The sequence below is a fragment of the Nestor notabilis genome, unplaced genomic scaffold, assembly GCF_000696875.1.
Source record: "Nestor notabilis isolate BGI_N333 unplaced genomic scaffold, ASM69687v1 scaffold474, whole genome shotgun sequence".
NCBI classification, from domain to species: Eukaryota; Metazoa; Chordata; class Aves; order Psittaciformes; family Psittacidae; genus Nestor; species Nestor notabilis.
This window is the reverse complement of record NW_009926690.1, coordinates 291,465-305,289: the sequence shown is the minus strand read 5'-3', so window position 1 is coordinate 305,289 and position 13,825 is coordinate 291,465. Positions and strand designations below refer to the sequence as shown.

The 13,825-nt window shown below is 38.6% G+C and overlaps 1 protein-coding gene across 1 annotated transcript in view; it reads left to right on the top strand.

Moving 5' to 3' along the window:
* Positions 1–552: 552 nt before the first annotated feature.
* LOC104405058 (protein piccolo-like) overlaps positions 553–13,825 on the top strand; it is a 189,128-nt gene continuing 175,855 nt past the window's right edge. Inside the window, 4 exon segments of the mRNA XM_010013653.1 lie at positions 553–1,137; positions 1,213–1,869; positions 7,040–12,098; positions 12,471–13,825. The exon segment at positions 12,471–13,825 is cut by the window's right edge and continues 15 nt beyond it. Coding sequence (XP_010011955.1) covers positions 553–1,137; positions 1,213–1,869; positions 7,040–12,098; positions 12,471–13,825 — 7,656 coding nt within the window.

The following is a 13,825-nucleotide window of genomic DNA, read 5'->3' as shown; positions in this document are numbered from 1 at the left end:
GAAGAAGAGTAAAAAGGAACCAGTGTGCAGCAGGGATTTAGCAGTAAAGAGAGCAGACAGGTGATCTTCATTTTGGGTTACAGTCATATTAAATTAATATACTGGTACGTATACAGAAATTCAAGAGGGGAAGGCAGCTTCTGAAGAAAACCACGAAGAGCCATGAGTCCCAGTTGCTCACCTTTTACTCAAATTTACAAAATTAGAGGGACCTATTAGTAGATTATAGAGGCTTTAGAAAACAATAGGTGTTAGAAATGTATAAGCGAACTTTGTACATAAAGGTCAGCAATACTTTGGAACAATGTAATTGCCATTAGTTTTCAGAGCGTATATATTTATATTTAAATTGTATTTATATTTGTTCAGCTCAGGCTTCTGGAATCTGCCATGCTTCATTTCCATTAGAAAAGTGTTATGGATCTTCCTGCAAGAGCAGCAAACAAAGAAAATAATTTCTCAGTATGCACAGTATTCAGATTAAAAGTATTCAACTGTATCAGTTAAAAAAATGCAATTTTATTGTTAAGCTTTCAAATTAAGTAACTTTGTATGTTTGTTGTGTTACAGGTACAGGAATGGCTGTGCTTAAACTGTCAGACCCAGAGGGCAATGTCAGGACAACTTGGGGACATGACCAAGGTTCCACTTCCGCAAACAGGCCCTTCACATCCAGTATCCAAACCACCTGCCGCTCCTCAGAAACAGCCTGTGCCTGCTGTCTCACATTCCCCTCAGAAGACTTCCACACCGCCTACTCCAGCAGCAGCAAAACCGAAAGAAGAACCAGGCATTCAGAAGGAAGTTCCAAAAGTTCCACAGGGGAGACTGGAAAAAACATTGTCAGCAGATAAAATCCAACAAGGAATTCAGAAAGAAGATGCAAAACATAAGCAGGGAAAACTTGTCAAGACACCTTCAGCTGATAAAATCCAACGCGTTTCTCAGAAGGAAGACCCAAGACTTCAGCAAACAAAACTGACAAAGACAGCCTCATCTGATAGAATTTTGCATGGGGTTCAGAAAGAGGATGCAAAATATCAAGAGGCAAAACTGGCAAAGACTTCCTCAGCTGATAAAATTTTGCATGGAGTTCAAAAGGATGACCTGAAACTTCAGGAGGCAAAATTGGCAAAGGTACACTCAGCTGACAAAATTCTGCATGGAGTTCAAAAGGAAGACCTGAAACTTCAAGAGGCAAAATTGGCAAAGGTACCCTCAGCTGACAAAATTTTACATGGAATTCACAAAGAAGACCCAAAACTCCAACAGCTGAAAATGGCAAAGGCACTATCAGCTGACAAAATCCAGCCTTCAGCTCAGAAGGAAGATGCAGAACTTCAGGAGGTCAAATTGTCAAAGGCAGTTTCAGTTGATAAAATCCAACAAGGAATTCAGAAAGAAGATCCAAAACTCCAACATGAGAAAATCATGAAAACTTCATCAGTGGAGAAAATCCAACAGGAGGCTCAAAAAGAAGAATCAAAACTTCAGCAAGGGAAACTGTCAAAGACACTTTCAGCAGATAAAATTCCTGCAACAGTAAGTTCAGACCAAAAGAAACCCCTGAGCATATTGGAAGAAGATAAAAAACCTGTGCTCCCAGGAAAGAGCATACCACATCCAGAGGAGAAAAAAGAACGAATTACAGCTGAGACTAAAGAACATGCTGCTGAACAGAAAGCAGAAATTGATGCCCCTTACAAGGGTCTGCAAGCTAAGAAGCAAGAGGATGTTAAGAAAGAAGGTTTGACAACTGGTATTTCACAAGTGGTTTTGAAAGCAGAAAAAGCTCAGGAAGAAGGAATTCCTGTTCAAGCAACACCTGTGCCAGGAACTGACCATGTGGAAGCAGTGAAAGAAAAAATAGTAAGTGACTTTCTACCTCCACCCCCATTCTCCCTTGCTACAGTTTAGAATCTGACCCTCTATGTCTTCTGCTCTTTATTGTTATTCTCTGTATGGGATGATTCTAAATGATAAAATCAATGACTCCTGTTGAGTGAAAGTTTCACCAGTTAGTTCTATGATCTACATTCAACTTTTCAACACTTCTTGCATGATTTTCAGTCTCAAGCAGTTAAGCATTTGAAACCAAGTAAAAGTTCTTTTTTAATCATTTCTCCAATATTCCTGATTTATTTACCTGCTTCTATAAACTCTCTGGACTTTAGAGTTTAATTGTTGAAATTCAAGTGTTTTCATCATTCTTAATCGCAAAAGGGAATAATCTGTGATGTTAAGGTGTACAGTGTTCTGCAATATCAAAATGTAATAAACATTGGAGGAACACTGTGATGCCTGAACATGTTATGTTGAAGGATGTAGCCTTTAAAACTTTTAACCATTTTATTTGCTTATCTCATATGGGGAGGTACTTTTCAGTAGGCTTCTTGGTGGGCTCTTAAGTCAGATGAATGGATGAGTTTATGACAGCTTGTACTAGAGGTCTGCATTTCTTAAATAAATGCATTTTCTGGATGTGAAGTCACCAACAAGTCACTTTGTCAGCTGAAGTGAATAATATACACAATTTGTGAGAAATTAAACATGATGGTTTTTTTTTATATGAGCACCACAAGTTGACTGCTGAATTCTATGTTGTGAAAGTAGAAGTAGGTTTAGGAGAAGTGTTTAATGTTTGCCAAAATTACGATTTTAAATAATCCCAGTCAAAAAGGTGAAGGGTGGGGGTTTTTTAGGTTTTGTAGCTTCGTGGAGTTTTTTGGGGGCTTTTGGGGGGGTTTCTTCTTTATTTTTCTTTTCTTCCTCTCCCTGCCTTGTGATAAGCAAGGCATTTGGGAAAAATACTCTAAATCAGAAATCGTGCTGTGGAAAATATTACTACTTTTATAAAACAAGTTTCCTGTCTGAATTGTAGTATCCAGAGGTATGGTGTCCCCTGATTGTACCAAGAGAATCTGTGAGTTATGCTTAGAGGAACATAGCCAGTAATCCTGCCTTCTGGAATAAACAAGAAGGTGATCTAAGAAAATCCTATATCAATTTTTTTTAATTCGTATCAGAATAACCAAGGAAATAGACTGAATTCTGTTACTGTTGTTAAAAATTTGTGGGGGTTTTTTTCTGTTGAAAAACATTTGTAAGGAAAAAAATTAATTTGGTCATTTTTTAATGTTCTATAAGGAGGTGAAAGCAAAATCTAAGATATGTATATTGGATTTCCATATCTGATAGCAACAGATTTTAACTGTAGATTGATTAGTGCTTTATATTTGAATTCCTTCCAGCGCCTTCTAACTGAAATCAGGACTTGTTGAGCAGTACCATAAATAGGGATTATCCTTCTTTTGCTCTTGTTATCTTGTTATAGGTAAGTTTGAAGTACTTACCTATAGGTTGTAAATCAGAAGTTTCATGAAAAAAACCCTGAACAACCCAATTATATCTGCTCGTACATATCTTTAAAATTAGAACACTCTGAAATACAAACCAGAATTGAGTGAATGAAAAAGGAATAGCTTTTTTTACAGAAAATAATTTTTTTACCCTTTTTTTCCCTTTTCGCTTCTTGGAAAAATCTAAAAAAAAAAAAAAAAAAAAAAATATTAAGAAGCTCAAATTGTTCAAAATTAAAAAAAAAAATTAATAAAAAAAGGCTGGTGCCTCACCTTGCTTCTACTTCGTGATACTAACTCTTATTTACTTTTTATTTATTGAAGTATTTCAATGTCCTCCATGCTGTACATCAAACACCCTTTTAACAATTCTTCCCAAGAGAGCAAGTGACAGAAGCAGAAGAGGAGATAACAATTTAGACATCAGACACTGATTCCATTTCAGTGGGTAAGGGACAATATCTAGAAATTGAAGAATATATTTTATGTATATTTCGGGACAGAATAGTATGAAGGCTTTCAGGTAGTTCTATTTTTAAATAGGGATGCAAGGGAAAACCTGATACTTTCTGCACTTGACAAAGTGCTGATGCCATTTTCTATCCAGAGCTCTACAAATGGTAATTACTAACTCTTGCAGTATTCAAATGAGATAAGTTAATAATATTATCCTCATTTTTCACAAATAAAAAAACAGGTAGCAACACCCTAAAGACATGGAGAAGCTAAAGCTGTGATCCAGTACAATCTGTAGAATGCTTCTTGACAAATCACAGATATCAATGTTTACAAGTTAGACAATGATGCTGTCTTTATAGAAGTGATGGCCAATCATGTAGAAAACAAATTAGTAGTCATTTAAGAACAGATGTAGCTAATGACAATAGCCTTGTTCTCAGGCTGCAGGAAAAAGGGTAAAGAAGCACAAAGAACAATTATTTATTGTAAGTTACGTGCATATGATCTCAAAATATGATGTACAGGATAAAGTTTGCATGACCTATCATAGGGCAGACAACTACACATGATAGAAAATATATTCATATTGTGGTAGCCTTACAAAGAAAGTTGGGTTTTCACATGATAGTTATTCCTAGTAGTAAAAGTCCCTCCTTATTGTAGATATTTTTCTTCCTTTTACTGTACAAATAGCAGTTTTTCCTGTATTCAGTTTCCTGTTATTCATAGCAGTGATGTTATGGCATACATGGAGGTTCAACAACAGGATGGACAATACCAATATTGCCATCTCCCCTGTTTTGGTCATTAACCAGATAGTACACCAAGGACTCAAAGATAGTGGCATCATCACAAATTAGAAGGAGAATAGCTAAAGCTGTTTACACAACCAATTGTTGTCTATTTCTAAGCTCAAGTATTTAGTTGACGCCTTCTGTCTCTGCTTTAAAAGTGTCACTTCATCTCCCTGGGGAGAACTAAGATCTGACAGGTTTACTTTCACTACATGGATACAGTCTGTCCATCAATTCCTGGGAGACCTTCTGAGCCTGAACAATGTTTGGATTTTCCCCTTAAACACTCTCTTTAATAAAGGCAACAAAAATGTAACTATAGCATGCAAACCCTAAAATTTTTAAATATGCCTCATAGCTGACTTTTAATGAAGAATGCATATAATTCTGCTATTAAGGGCTGTAGAATATCGAAGAGTACATTTTTCAGAAGTACATGTTTCAGAAGGCTGAAGTGTTTAAGTGTCGATGATATCCCAAAGTTGTTTGGAGTACTATAGATTTCTCCATAGTTATATATCAACCACAGCCTTATCATTAGAGTAGTCCTTAGAAATTCTTGTTATCATATTTGCTTTTGAATTGCAATGGATTTTGCTCTGATATCAGATATCTGGGTTTATCATATTGGGCACAATATTAGTAAGAACAGATATAGTTTATATCCAAGTTAGTACCTGATTTTGCAAATCATATCACTAATTACTAATGTGAAATAGAAATTACTTAATAAACTATTAATTCTTAGATGACTGTAATATTGGTGTTTTAATGTAGGGTTATGTGCAGAGCTACAGGCCTATAGGCAAGAATAGGTATTTTAAATGTAAATTAAATAATGAAAAAAACTGGCTGTTTTTCAAAAATAAAATAACTGACAATAACAAATATTTGGTTTATGATAGTTTGGCATTAAAATAACTTTAATATGAATAAACATTTGAAAATACCTGTAACTGATACCAACTTAACATGAGTGTAAATGTACTTTTGAATTATAATTAACTATCATCATCATTTTCTTAACGTATTTATTCCACAGTAATTTTTATAACTCAGCATTTTACCAAGCAAGTTGGTAGATTAAAGCTTTAAATAAATGGTTTGCTGTACTTCGGAAGTCATTGACTTTGGTTAGCAAAGATAAATGCTACTTATTTGTATTACTGAGGACCATAGCAGATCTGGAGATCACGTCATATTATTAAAATCAGGAGACTTTGGGGTGCTTATTCTGAAATTGCTAGCAGAGGTAGGGACTTTGGTTAGATTGTCAGCTGACAGCTCAGATGACCTGTCATTTGGAGAGTGAACTGTTTTGTTAGCCAAATGGTGAGGTACTTTCACCAAGTACAGAGTGTTCTACTGTTGAGAGAAGCAGAAATGGAACCCCAGTCTGGGCATACTTGCTGTAGGATGTTAGTGGTATTTTTGTTATCTAAAGAAGGAGATAGAGGTGCTTGTCGTTCAGAATTATATAGAAGGATCTGGAAGCTAGGAGACTGACTGAGGGTGTTTAATTAGGGATGAGAAGGAAAACATTGGTTATGATGCTGTGGCAGGTATGCCTGCCTTCTTTGCTTCCTCATTTCCTTTGATCAATAGCTGACCATTATGCTTTCTTCCCTGCAATTATACTTCCCTACCAGTAGCTTACCTCTGCAATACAAATGTACTGAGAATCTTCTTTTTTATGAGGTACTCAGAAAGTATTTGTACAATGCTGAACTGCCGATTATGGGGACATTCCAAATTGTGTCAAATCATGCTTCAATACTCCATGTATTCTGTTGCATATTACAATGTGTAACACTTATATCAACAAAACTAAACCATAGGTCTAAAATTTGAAATGATGGACATATTGCTAAAAATTATAAGTTATTAAATGGTCAAAGAAAGGAGCAGAGCTCAGAAATACTGCAGATGACGTTTGGCAAGCTGTATTACTTTGTGTCTGGAACTATGTAGGCAGTTTTGAACCACAGGTAATTAAAGTTTTCATTTAAATTAACCCCCAAGCAACTTGTCCCATGCATATGTCAACAAATGATAGATTATCATCAGTAAGTGTTCTGAAAAAAATTAAATGCAGTATTTGCTTATATTGAAAAATAGAAGTTCATCTTAAAACTAGTAAGATCAGTTACAATTAGTAAAATCAGTGGACAGCTGAGCTAAGCATGCCTAGATTCAGTGCAGAAACTCAAAATCTGAGGAACTTGTGGTATTATTTTAATAGCTTTGAATAACAAAATTAGTATTCAGTCTTTTATGGTTTAAAATAATTATTCTTGGCATCATATTTTTTCATCTGAGGCATTAACTCATCTTTTAGAAAAAAAATCCCACATGTATTTAATTGCCTGGAGACATTAAGAATTTATATATAAATATATACACACACGTATGTATTTATTTTTTTAGGAAAAGGAGGATGACAAATCAGACACATCAAGCTCTCAGCAACAGAAAAGTCCACAAGGTCTGAGTGACACCGGCTATTCTTCTGATGGGATATCAAGTTCACTTGGTGAAATTCCAAGTCATATCCCCAGTGATGAAAAGGATTTACTCAGAGAATCTCATAAAAAAGACACTGTTATACAAGAAAGTCCACCAAGCCCCTCAGATCTAGCTAAATTGGAAAGTACTGTACTATCTATTCTGGAAGCTCAGGCAAGTACACTTTCTGATGAGAAATCTGTGAAGAGCAAAGAGCTTTATGAAACTTATGGTGAACAGACAAAGGATCAACATAAACCAAAGCCTTTGCCAGTCACTCCAGAATCTTACAGTTCAGATGAGGAAGACCTAGAAGCTATTCAAGAACATGAAAGAACCATTGTAGAAGATGGTAAGGGAAGTGCTTCCTCCAGGGCAGACTACAAGGAAGAAGATGAAGGAGATGACATATTGGCAAGAAGACAACGCTATGATTCTGTGGAAGACAGCAGTGAGAGTGAAAACTCACCTGTCCCAAGGAGAAAGAGAAGAGCTAGTATTGGTTCTTCAAGCAGTGATGAGTACAAACGAGATGACAGTCAGGGATCAGGTGATGAGGAAGACTTCATTAGAAAACAGATTATAGAGATGAGTGCTGATGAAGATGCCTCAGGTTCTGAAGACGACGAGTTCATTAGAAGTCAACTCAAAGAGATCAGTGTAACTGAAAGCCAAAGGAAAGAAGAAGTGAAAAGCAAAGCCAAAGGAACAGCTGGAAAACATAGAAGAATGACACGGAAAAGCAGTGCAGGCTATGATGAGGATGCAGGAAGAAGACATTCATGGCACGATGACGATGATGAGACTTTTGATGAAAGCCCAGAGCCGAAATACAGGGAAACTAAAAGTCAAGACAGTGAAGAACTTGCAGTAACTGGAGGAGGAGGCCTTCGGCGTTTCAAAACAATAGAATTAAATAGTACAATAGCAAACAAATATTCTGAAGCATCTGAACAACAGAAAGGTATTTTATATTTTGATGAAGAGCCTGAGCTAGAGATGGAGAGTCTTACCGATTCACCAGAAGATAGATCTAGAGGAGAAGGGTCTTCTAGTTTACACGCTTCTAGTTTCACACCAGGTACATCTCCTACTTCAGTGTCATCACTTGATGAAGATAGTGACAGTAGTCCTAGTCACAAAAAACTGGGAGGGGAGAGCAAACAACAGCGCAAAGCCAGACACCGGTCACATGGTCCTCTTCTTCCAACTATTGAAGATTCTTCGGAAGAAGAAGAACTGCGGGAAGAGGAAGAATTGCTAAAGGAACAAGAGAAACAGCGTGAATTAGAACAGCAACAAAGAAAAAGTTCAAGCAAAAAATCTAAAAAGGACAAGGATGAACTAAGAGCTCAGAGAAGAAGGGAACGTCCAAAGACTCCACCAAGTAATCTTTCTCCCATTGAAGATGCATCTCCAACAGAAGAATTACGACAGGCAGCAGAAATGGAAGAGCTGCACAGATCTTCCTGTTCTGAATATTCACCTAGTATTGAGTCAGATCCAGAAGGATTTGAGATCAGCCCAGAAAAAATAATAGAAGTACAAAAAGTTTACAAATTGCCTACTGCTGTCTCTCTCTACTCACCGACAGATGAACAACCAATTGGACTCTCAAAAGAAGAAAATGGTCAAAAGACATTGAAAAGTGCTGAAGAGGTATATGAGGAGATGATGCATAAGTCCAAGTCATTTCAAATTGCAAATGAAAAAGATGAAGTATTTGAAAAAGAATCTTTATATGGTGGAATGCTAATAGAGGATTATATTTATGAATCTTTAGTAGAGGATACTTACAATGGAACTATTGATACTAATCTTGTCATGAGACACGATGAGAGCAATGAGTATATACAGCAGAGAGGAAAAGAGAAAAAAATAAAAGCTTCAGAACAGATCTATGAGGAGCCACAGAAAATTACTGATCTACAGAAAGACTACTATAGTGTTGAGACTTTACATTCTATGATGCCTCAAGAAGATATTGTTTCTAGTTCCTACATTATCCCAGAAAGTCATGAAATAGTTGTATTAGACAGCACAGTAACTTCCACCACTGAGGAAAAGCAGTTGTTAGATGCAGAAGCTGCTTATGAGGAGCTTATGAAAAGACAGAGAATGCAGCTAACCCCAGGGTCCAGTCCAACACAACCAACTTCAGGTTTTGTTCCCACATCTGATACACAGGTATCTAGTGTTGGAGAAACAGTGGATAGTACATCCTTAACATCAAGCACTACTTCAGCAGTCTCGGATGTTTCACCTGTCAGTAGCACAGCACTTTCTATTCCAGATGTTAAAATAACACAGCATTTTACAGCAGAGGAAATTGAAGATGAATATTTAACAGATTATGCCAGAGAAATTCAAGAAATAATTTCTCACGAAACATCAATGTTGACATACTCTGAGACATCAGAAGGTGCTGCATCAATATTACCTTCTGATACAGCTTCCTTAACATCTTCTACATCTTCAGTTTGTACCACAGATAGTTCATCACCCATAGACAGTGCAACCACAGGTTATGTAGATACAGCAGATACTGTATCTAAACTAGCAGATTCTGAAGGTGTCAGGATAATAACCCAAGTTCCCTTAACATCTACAAAAGAGTACTCTGAAGCGAGCATGCCTTATGAATCTATTGCTGAAGCCACTAAAAAGCCATCTATAGCATCAGATAAGGAAAGTGTGGATCAACCTGCAGTTTGTTTGCCTGAAACTACACCTTCAGTAGTGGCAACTACAGTTATAAAACCCAAGCAATATGCAGCTGATACCGTTACCTTTGATACCTCGAAATCAGAAAAGGAAGCAGCTAGGATAATTAAAAGTACAGTAGAGGCTGGCACTGTCAAAATTCATCATGAAGATTCACACAAAGAATTGGGTGTTGATATGACAAGGATTAATTTGATTAGCGCTACATCTGAACAGCAACCTGTATGTGTAGTGTCAGTACCAGCTACAGAGCCTGCATCAGAAACATCTTCTGTACCTACTCCCAGTGTCGTAAGTAAGACCAGCATGGTCTCTGTGCCTTCCTCAGCTCCTGCTATAACAGCCAAAGTATTCTCGCTTTTTAGAAGCTCTTCTTTGGATTCTCCTGCACAACCTTCTCCACCCCCACCTCCTCCTCCTCCACCACCTCCTCCACCACCATTACCTCCACCTATTTTACCCAAGCCAGCCATTTATCCCAAAAAGAAGTCACAGATTAAGACTCCAGCAGCAACAGCTCCCACAGTGGTACCTTCAGTCACAAGTATTCCAACACTAGAGTCCACTGCTGTATTAAAGAATCATGTGGTACCTATCACAAAAACATACACCCCAACACCACCTCCTGTACCACCCAAACCATCCTCCATTCCAGCAGGGCTTGTTTTCAGTCACAGGCCCACTGAAGTAACTAAACCTCCAATTGCTCCTAAACCAGCAGTTCCTCCACTCCCAATAGCCGTTCATAAGCCAGCAGAAACACAACCCAAACCAATAGGTTTGTCATTGACTTCTAGTATGACTCTGAATTTGGTCCCTGCCACTGAATACAAAATAGCATCTCCCACTTCCCCTTTGTCTCCACACTCTAACAAATCTTCACCAAGGTTGGCAAAACCCTCACAGGAAACCTATGTTGTCATCACATTGCCATCTGAGCCTGGAACTCCCACAGAAGCTATAACTAGTCAGGCTGTTACCAGCTGGCCTTTAGAACCACCTTCTACGGAACAGATTCCCCAGCCTATGCAACCAATTTTTACTCCACCCATGAAAACTATGGAAATTCAAAGTATGGCAGATCAGAGTATGTATATTTCAGGTGCTTTGCAAGCTATTCCAGCCACAACACAGTCAACTTTTGAAAAAATGCCTAGTTTAAAGTCAGAAGTAGTAACAACAGAGGTAACCAAGACCACAGCGTCTGTTGTTAAGGGCCCAGTGCCTGCTTTTGGTTTAGGTAGTGTTGCTATTACTATACCTCCAGAGCCACTACACATAGGAGATCAACCCAGGTATAGAGAGAATGGAAGATTCCATCCACTGGGCGATGTCATAGATCTTCGCACTTTGACTAAGATGGATATCGAAATGAGAGACAGCTGTATGGATCTGTCTGCTGTTTCCATGGACGTGAGAAGGCAAATGCCACCAAGTGATTCATTTGGGCGGCCAGTAAGTACTGTCCAGCCAGCTATAATAAATCTTAGTACTACATGCATTGCTGATCCTTCTCTGTCTGTAGTCACTGAGACAGTAACTGTAGTGACCTGCACTGCCACTGTAAGCTATGCTGCCAGTACAGACAGCCTTGTGGATCTGGGACATGCGATGACAACACCGCTGCAGCTAACAACAGCAAAGCATTTTGAGCCTGCATACAGAGTAAAAGGCAGCCAGGCATTCTCTGCAGGTAGAGATGAAGTGCCCATAAATTTATCCCTAGGTAGTGCAACCCATGCGGTGACATGGGCTACTACAAAGCCTGTTACTGTACCACCTGTTGGTGTTACAAATGGTTGGACTGATCTCTCCACTGCTCAGGAGCCTATGGAGAGTGGAGCAGTTGACCTTAGCACTACAAAATCCCACAGAACGATAGTAACAATGGATGATACTACTTCAGGTATCATAACAACAGTGATAGAAGATGATGAAAAGCCTGTGGATCTGACTGCAGGGAGAAGAGCTGTCTGCTGTGATATGGTTTATAAATTGCCATTTGGTAGGAGCTGTACAGCACAGCAGCCACCAACTACACTTCCTGAAGATCGCTTTGGTTACAGAGATGACCATTATCAGTATGATCGCTCAGGGTCATATGGCTACCGAGGAGTGGGAGGTATGAAACCATCTATGTCTGACACAAATTTATCAGAAGCTGGACTGTTTGCATACAAAAGCAAGAATAGCTTTGATTATCGAGTTGGGGCAACTGATGCAGCAGTAGATCTTACTTCTGGAAGAGTTACTACAGGTCAGTATGACAGAGCAGCAGATCTTTCTTTGAAATATAATTTTGATGTTCCTCACCTCATTTCAGGATAATTTTTTTATTATTTTTCCCCTCCTTCTGTTGTTTTGTTTTCTTTTGGACAGTGTGACAAATTATTCTGGATTACACGTTTTTCATTTCTTCATTTCACATATGTGTTTTGCACAGAGGTGCCTGCATGTGCCTGCATGTTCAGAAATGCTGTTTCCTTCACATCTAAAGTAGATCATTAACCTGAAGATTTGCATGCAGTTTCCCCTTCCTTTTTAATTCATCAAGATGGGATGACTTTCAGAATCCGTGAAGCATCATTCTTTTGTGGGACTGGACTGTAACTTTGCCCTGTAATTTCAGGTGAGGTTATGGATTACTCAAGCAAGACTACTGGTCCTTATCCAGAGACTCGGCAGGTGATTTCTGGCATCGGACTCAGTACACCACAGTATTCCCAAGCAAGAATAGTATCATCTTTGGGTTCCCAGTTTGGCGTTGGAAGTGTTTTAAGATCATCCAATGGTGTTGTTTATTCTTCAGTAGCGACTCCAGTCCCATCCACATTTGCCATCACTACACAACCCGGTTCTATTTTTAGTACATCTGTCAGAGATTTACCTACTCTCCAGACAATTGACTCAGTGCCCTCTTTATCAACTTTGCAACAGAGTCAACCTCTCCCAAGATCATACAGTTTCTTGACAACAGTGGCAGCTGAAAAAGATAGTGCAATTAGTGCCATTGAGATGGAGACAGGGTTACCACCTCTTACTATAGAAACTATTACCACTGAGCCAACCAACTTGATACCCGCTTTAACTACAGCATCTGAAGTTTATACAGATGTAATTGAAGATGACGTTGCCCTTCTCATTGCCCCTGAAGAGGGCAAACAGCAGCAGCTTGACTTGGAGCGAGAACTTCTGGAGCTTGAGAAAATTAAACAGCAGCGCTTTGCAGAAGAGCTGGAATGGGAACGTCAGGAAATTCAAAGATTTAGGGAACAAGAAAAGTTTATGGTGCAAAAAAAGCTCGAGGAGTTGCAATCCATGAAACATCATCTCCTATTTCAGCAAGAGGAGGAACGACAAGCTCAGTTTATGATGAGGCAAGAGACATTAGCCCAGCAGCAGTTGCAGCTTGAGCAATTCCAACAACTTCAACAACAGCTCCACCAACAGCTGGAAGAGCAAAAAATTCGTCAAATATATCAGTATGGTTATGACCCTTCAGGAACTGGCTCGCCACAAACTACCACAGATCAAACGCTTTTGGAAGGACAGTATGCAACCACAGAAAATGGCCAGTTTTGGCCTGCTGATGATGCAACCACTACAGCTTCAGGTGTGCTGGGTATTGAAATTCCACAAAGCCAAACGTGGTATACAGTACAGTCTGATGGCATTACCCAATACATACCCAGGTCTGGTATCCTAAGCTCTGCTTCAGAAATGTCTCTTAAGGATATTGATGTTAGAGAGGAGAAGCAATTGAAAAAGCGAAGTTCTATGCCAAAATTACGTGGTCCATATGAGGAGCTTGAGGAGACCCTGGAAGAAGAGCCCCGGTGCTTCAAAAAGATAGTGGACAGTGGAGTGCAAACTGATGATGAAGACGGAGCAGACAGAGGTTATGCAAACAGGAGACGGAGAAATAAGAAGAGTGTTGATACGAGTGTTCAAACGGATGATGAAGATCAAGATGAATGGGATCTT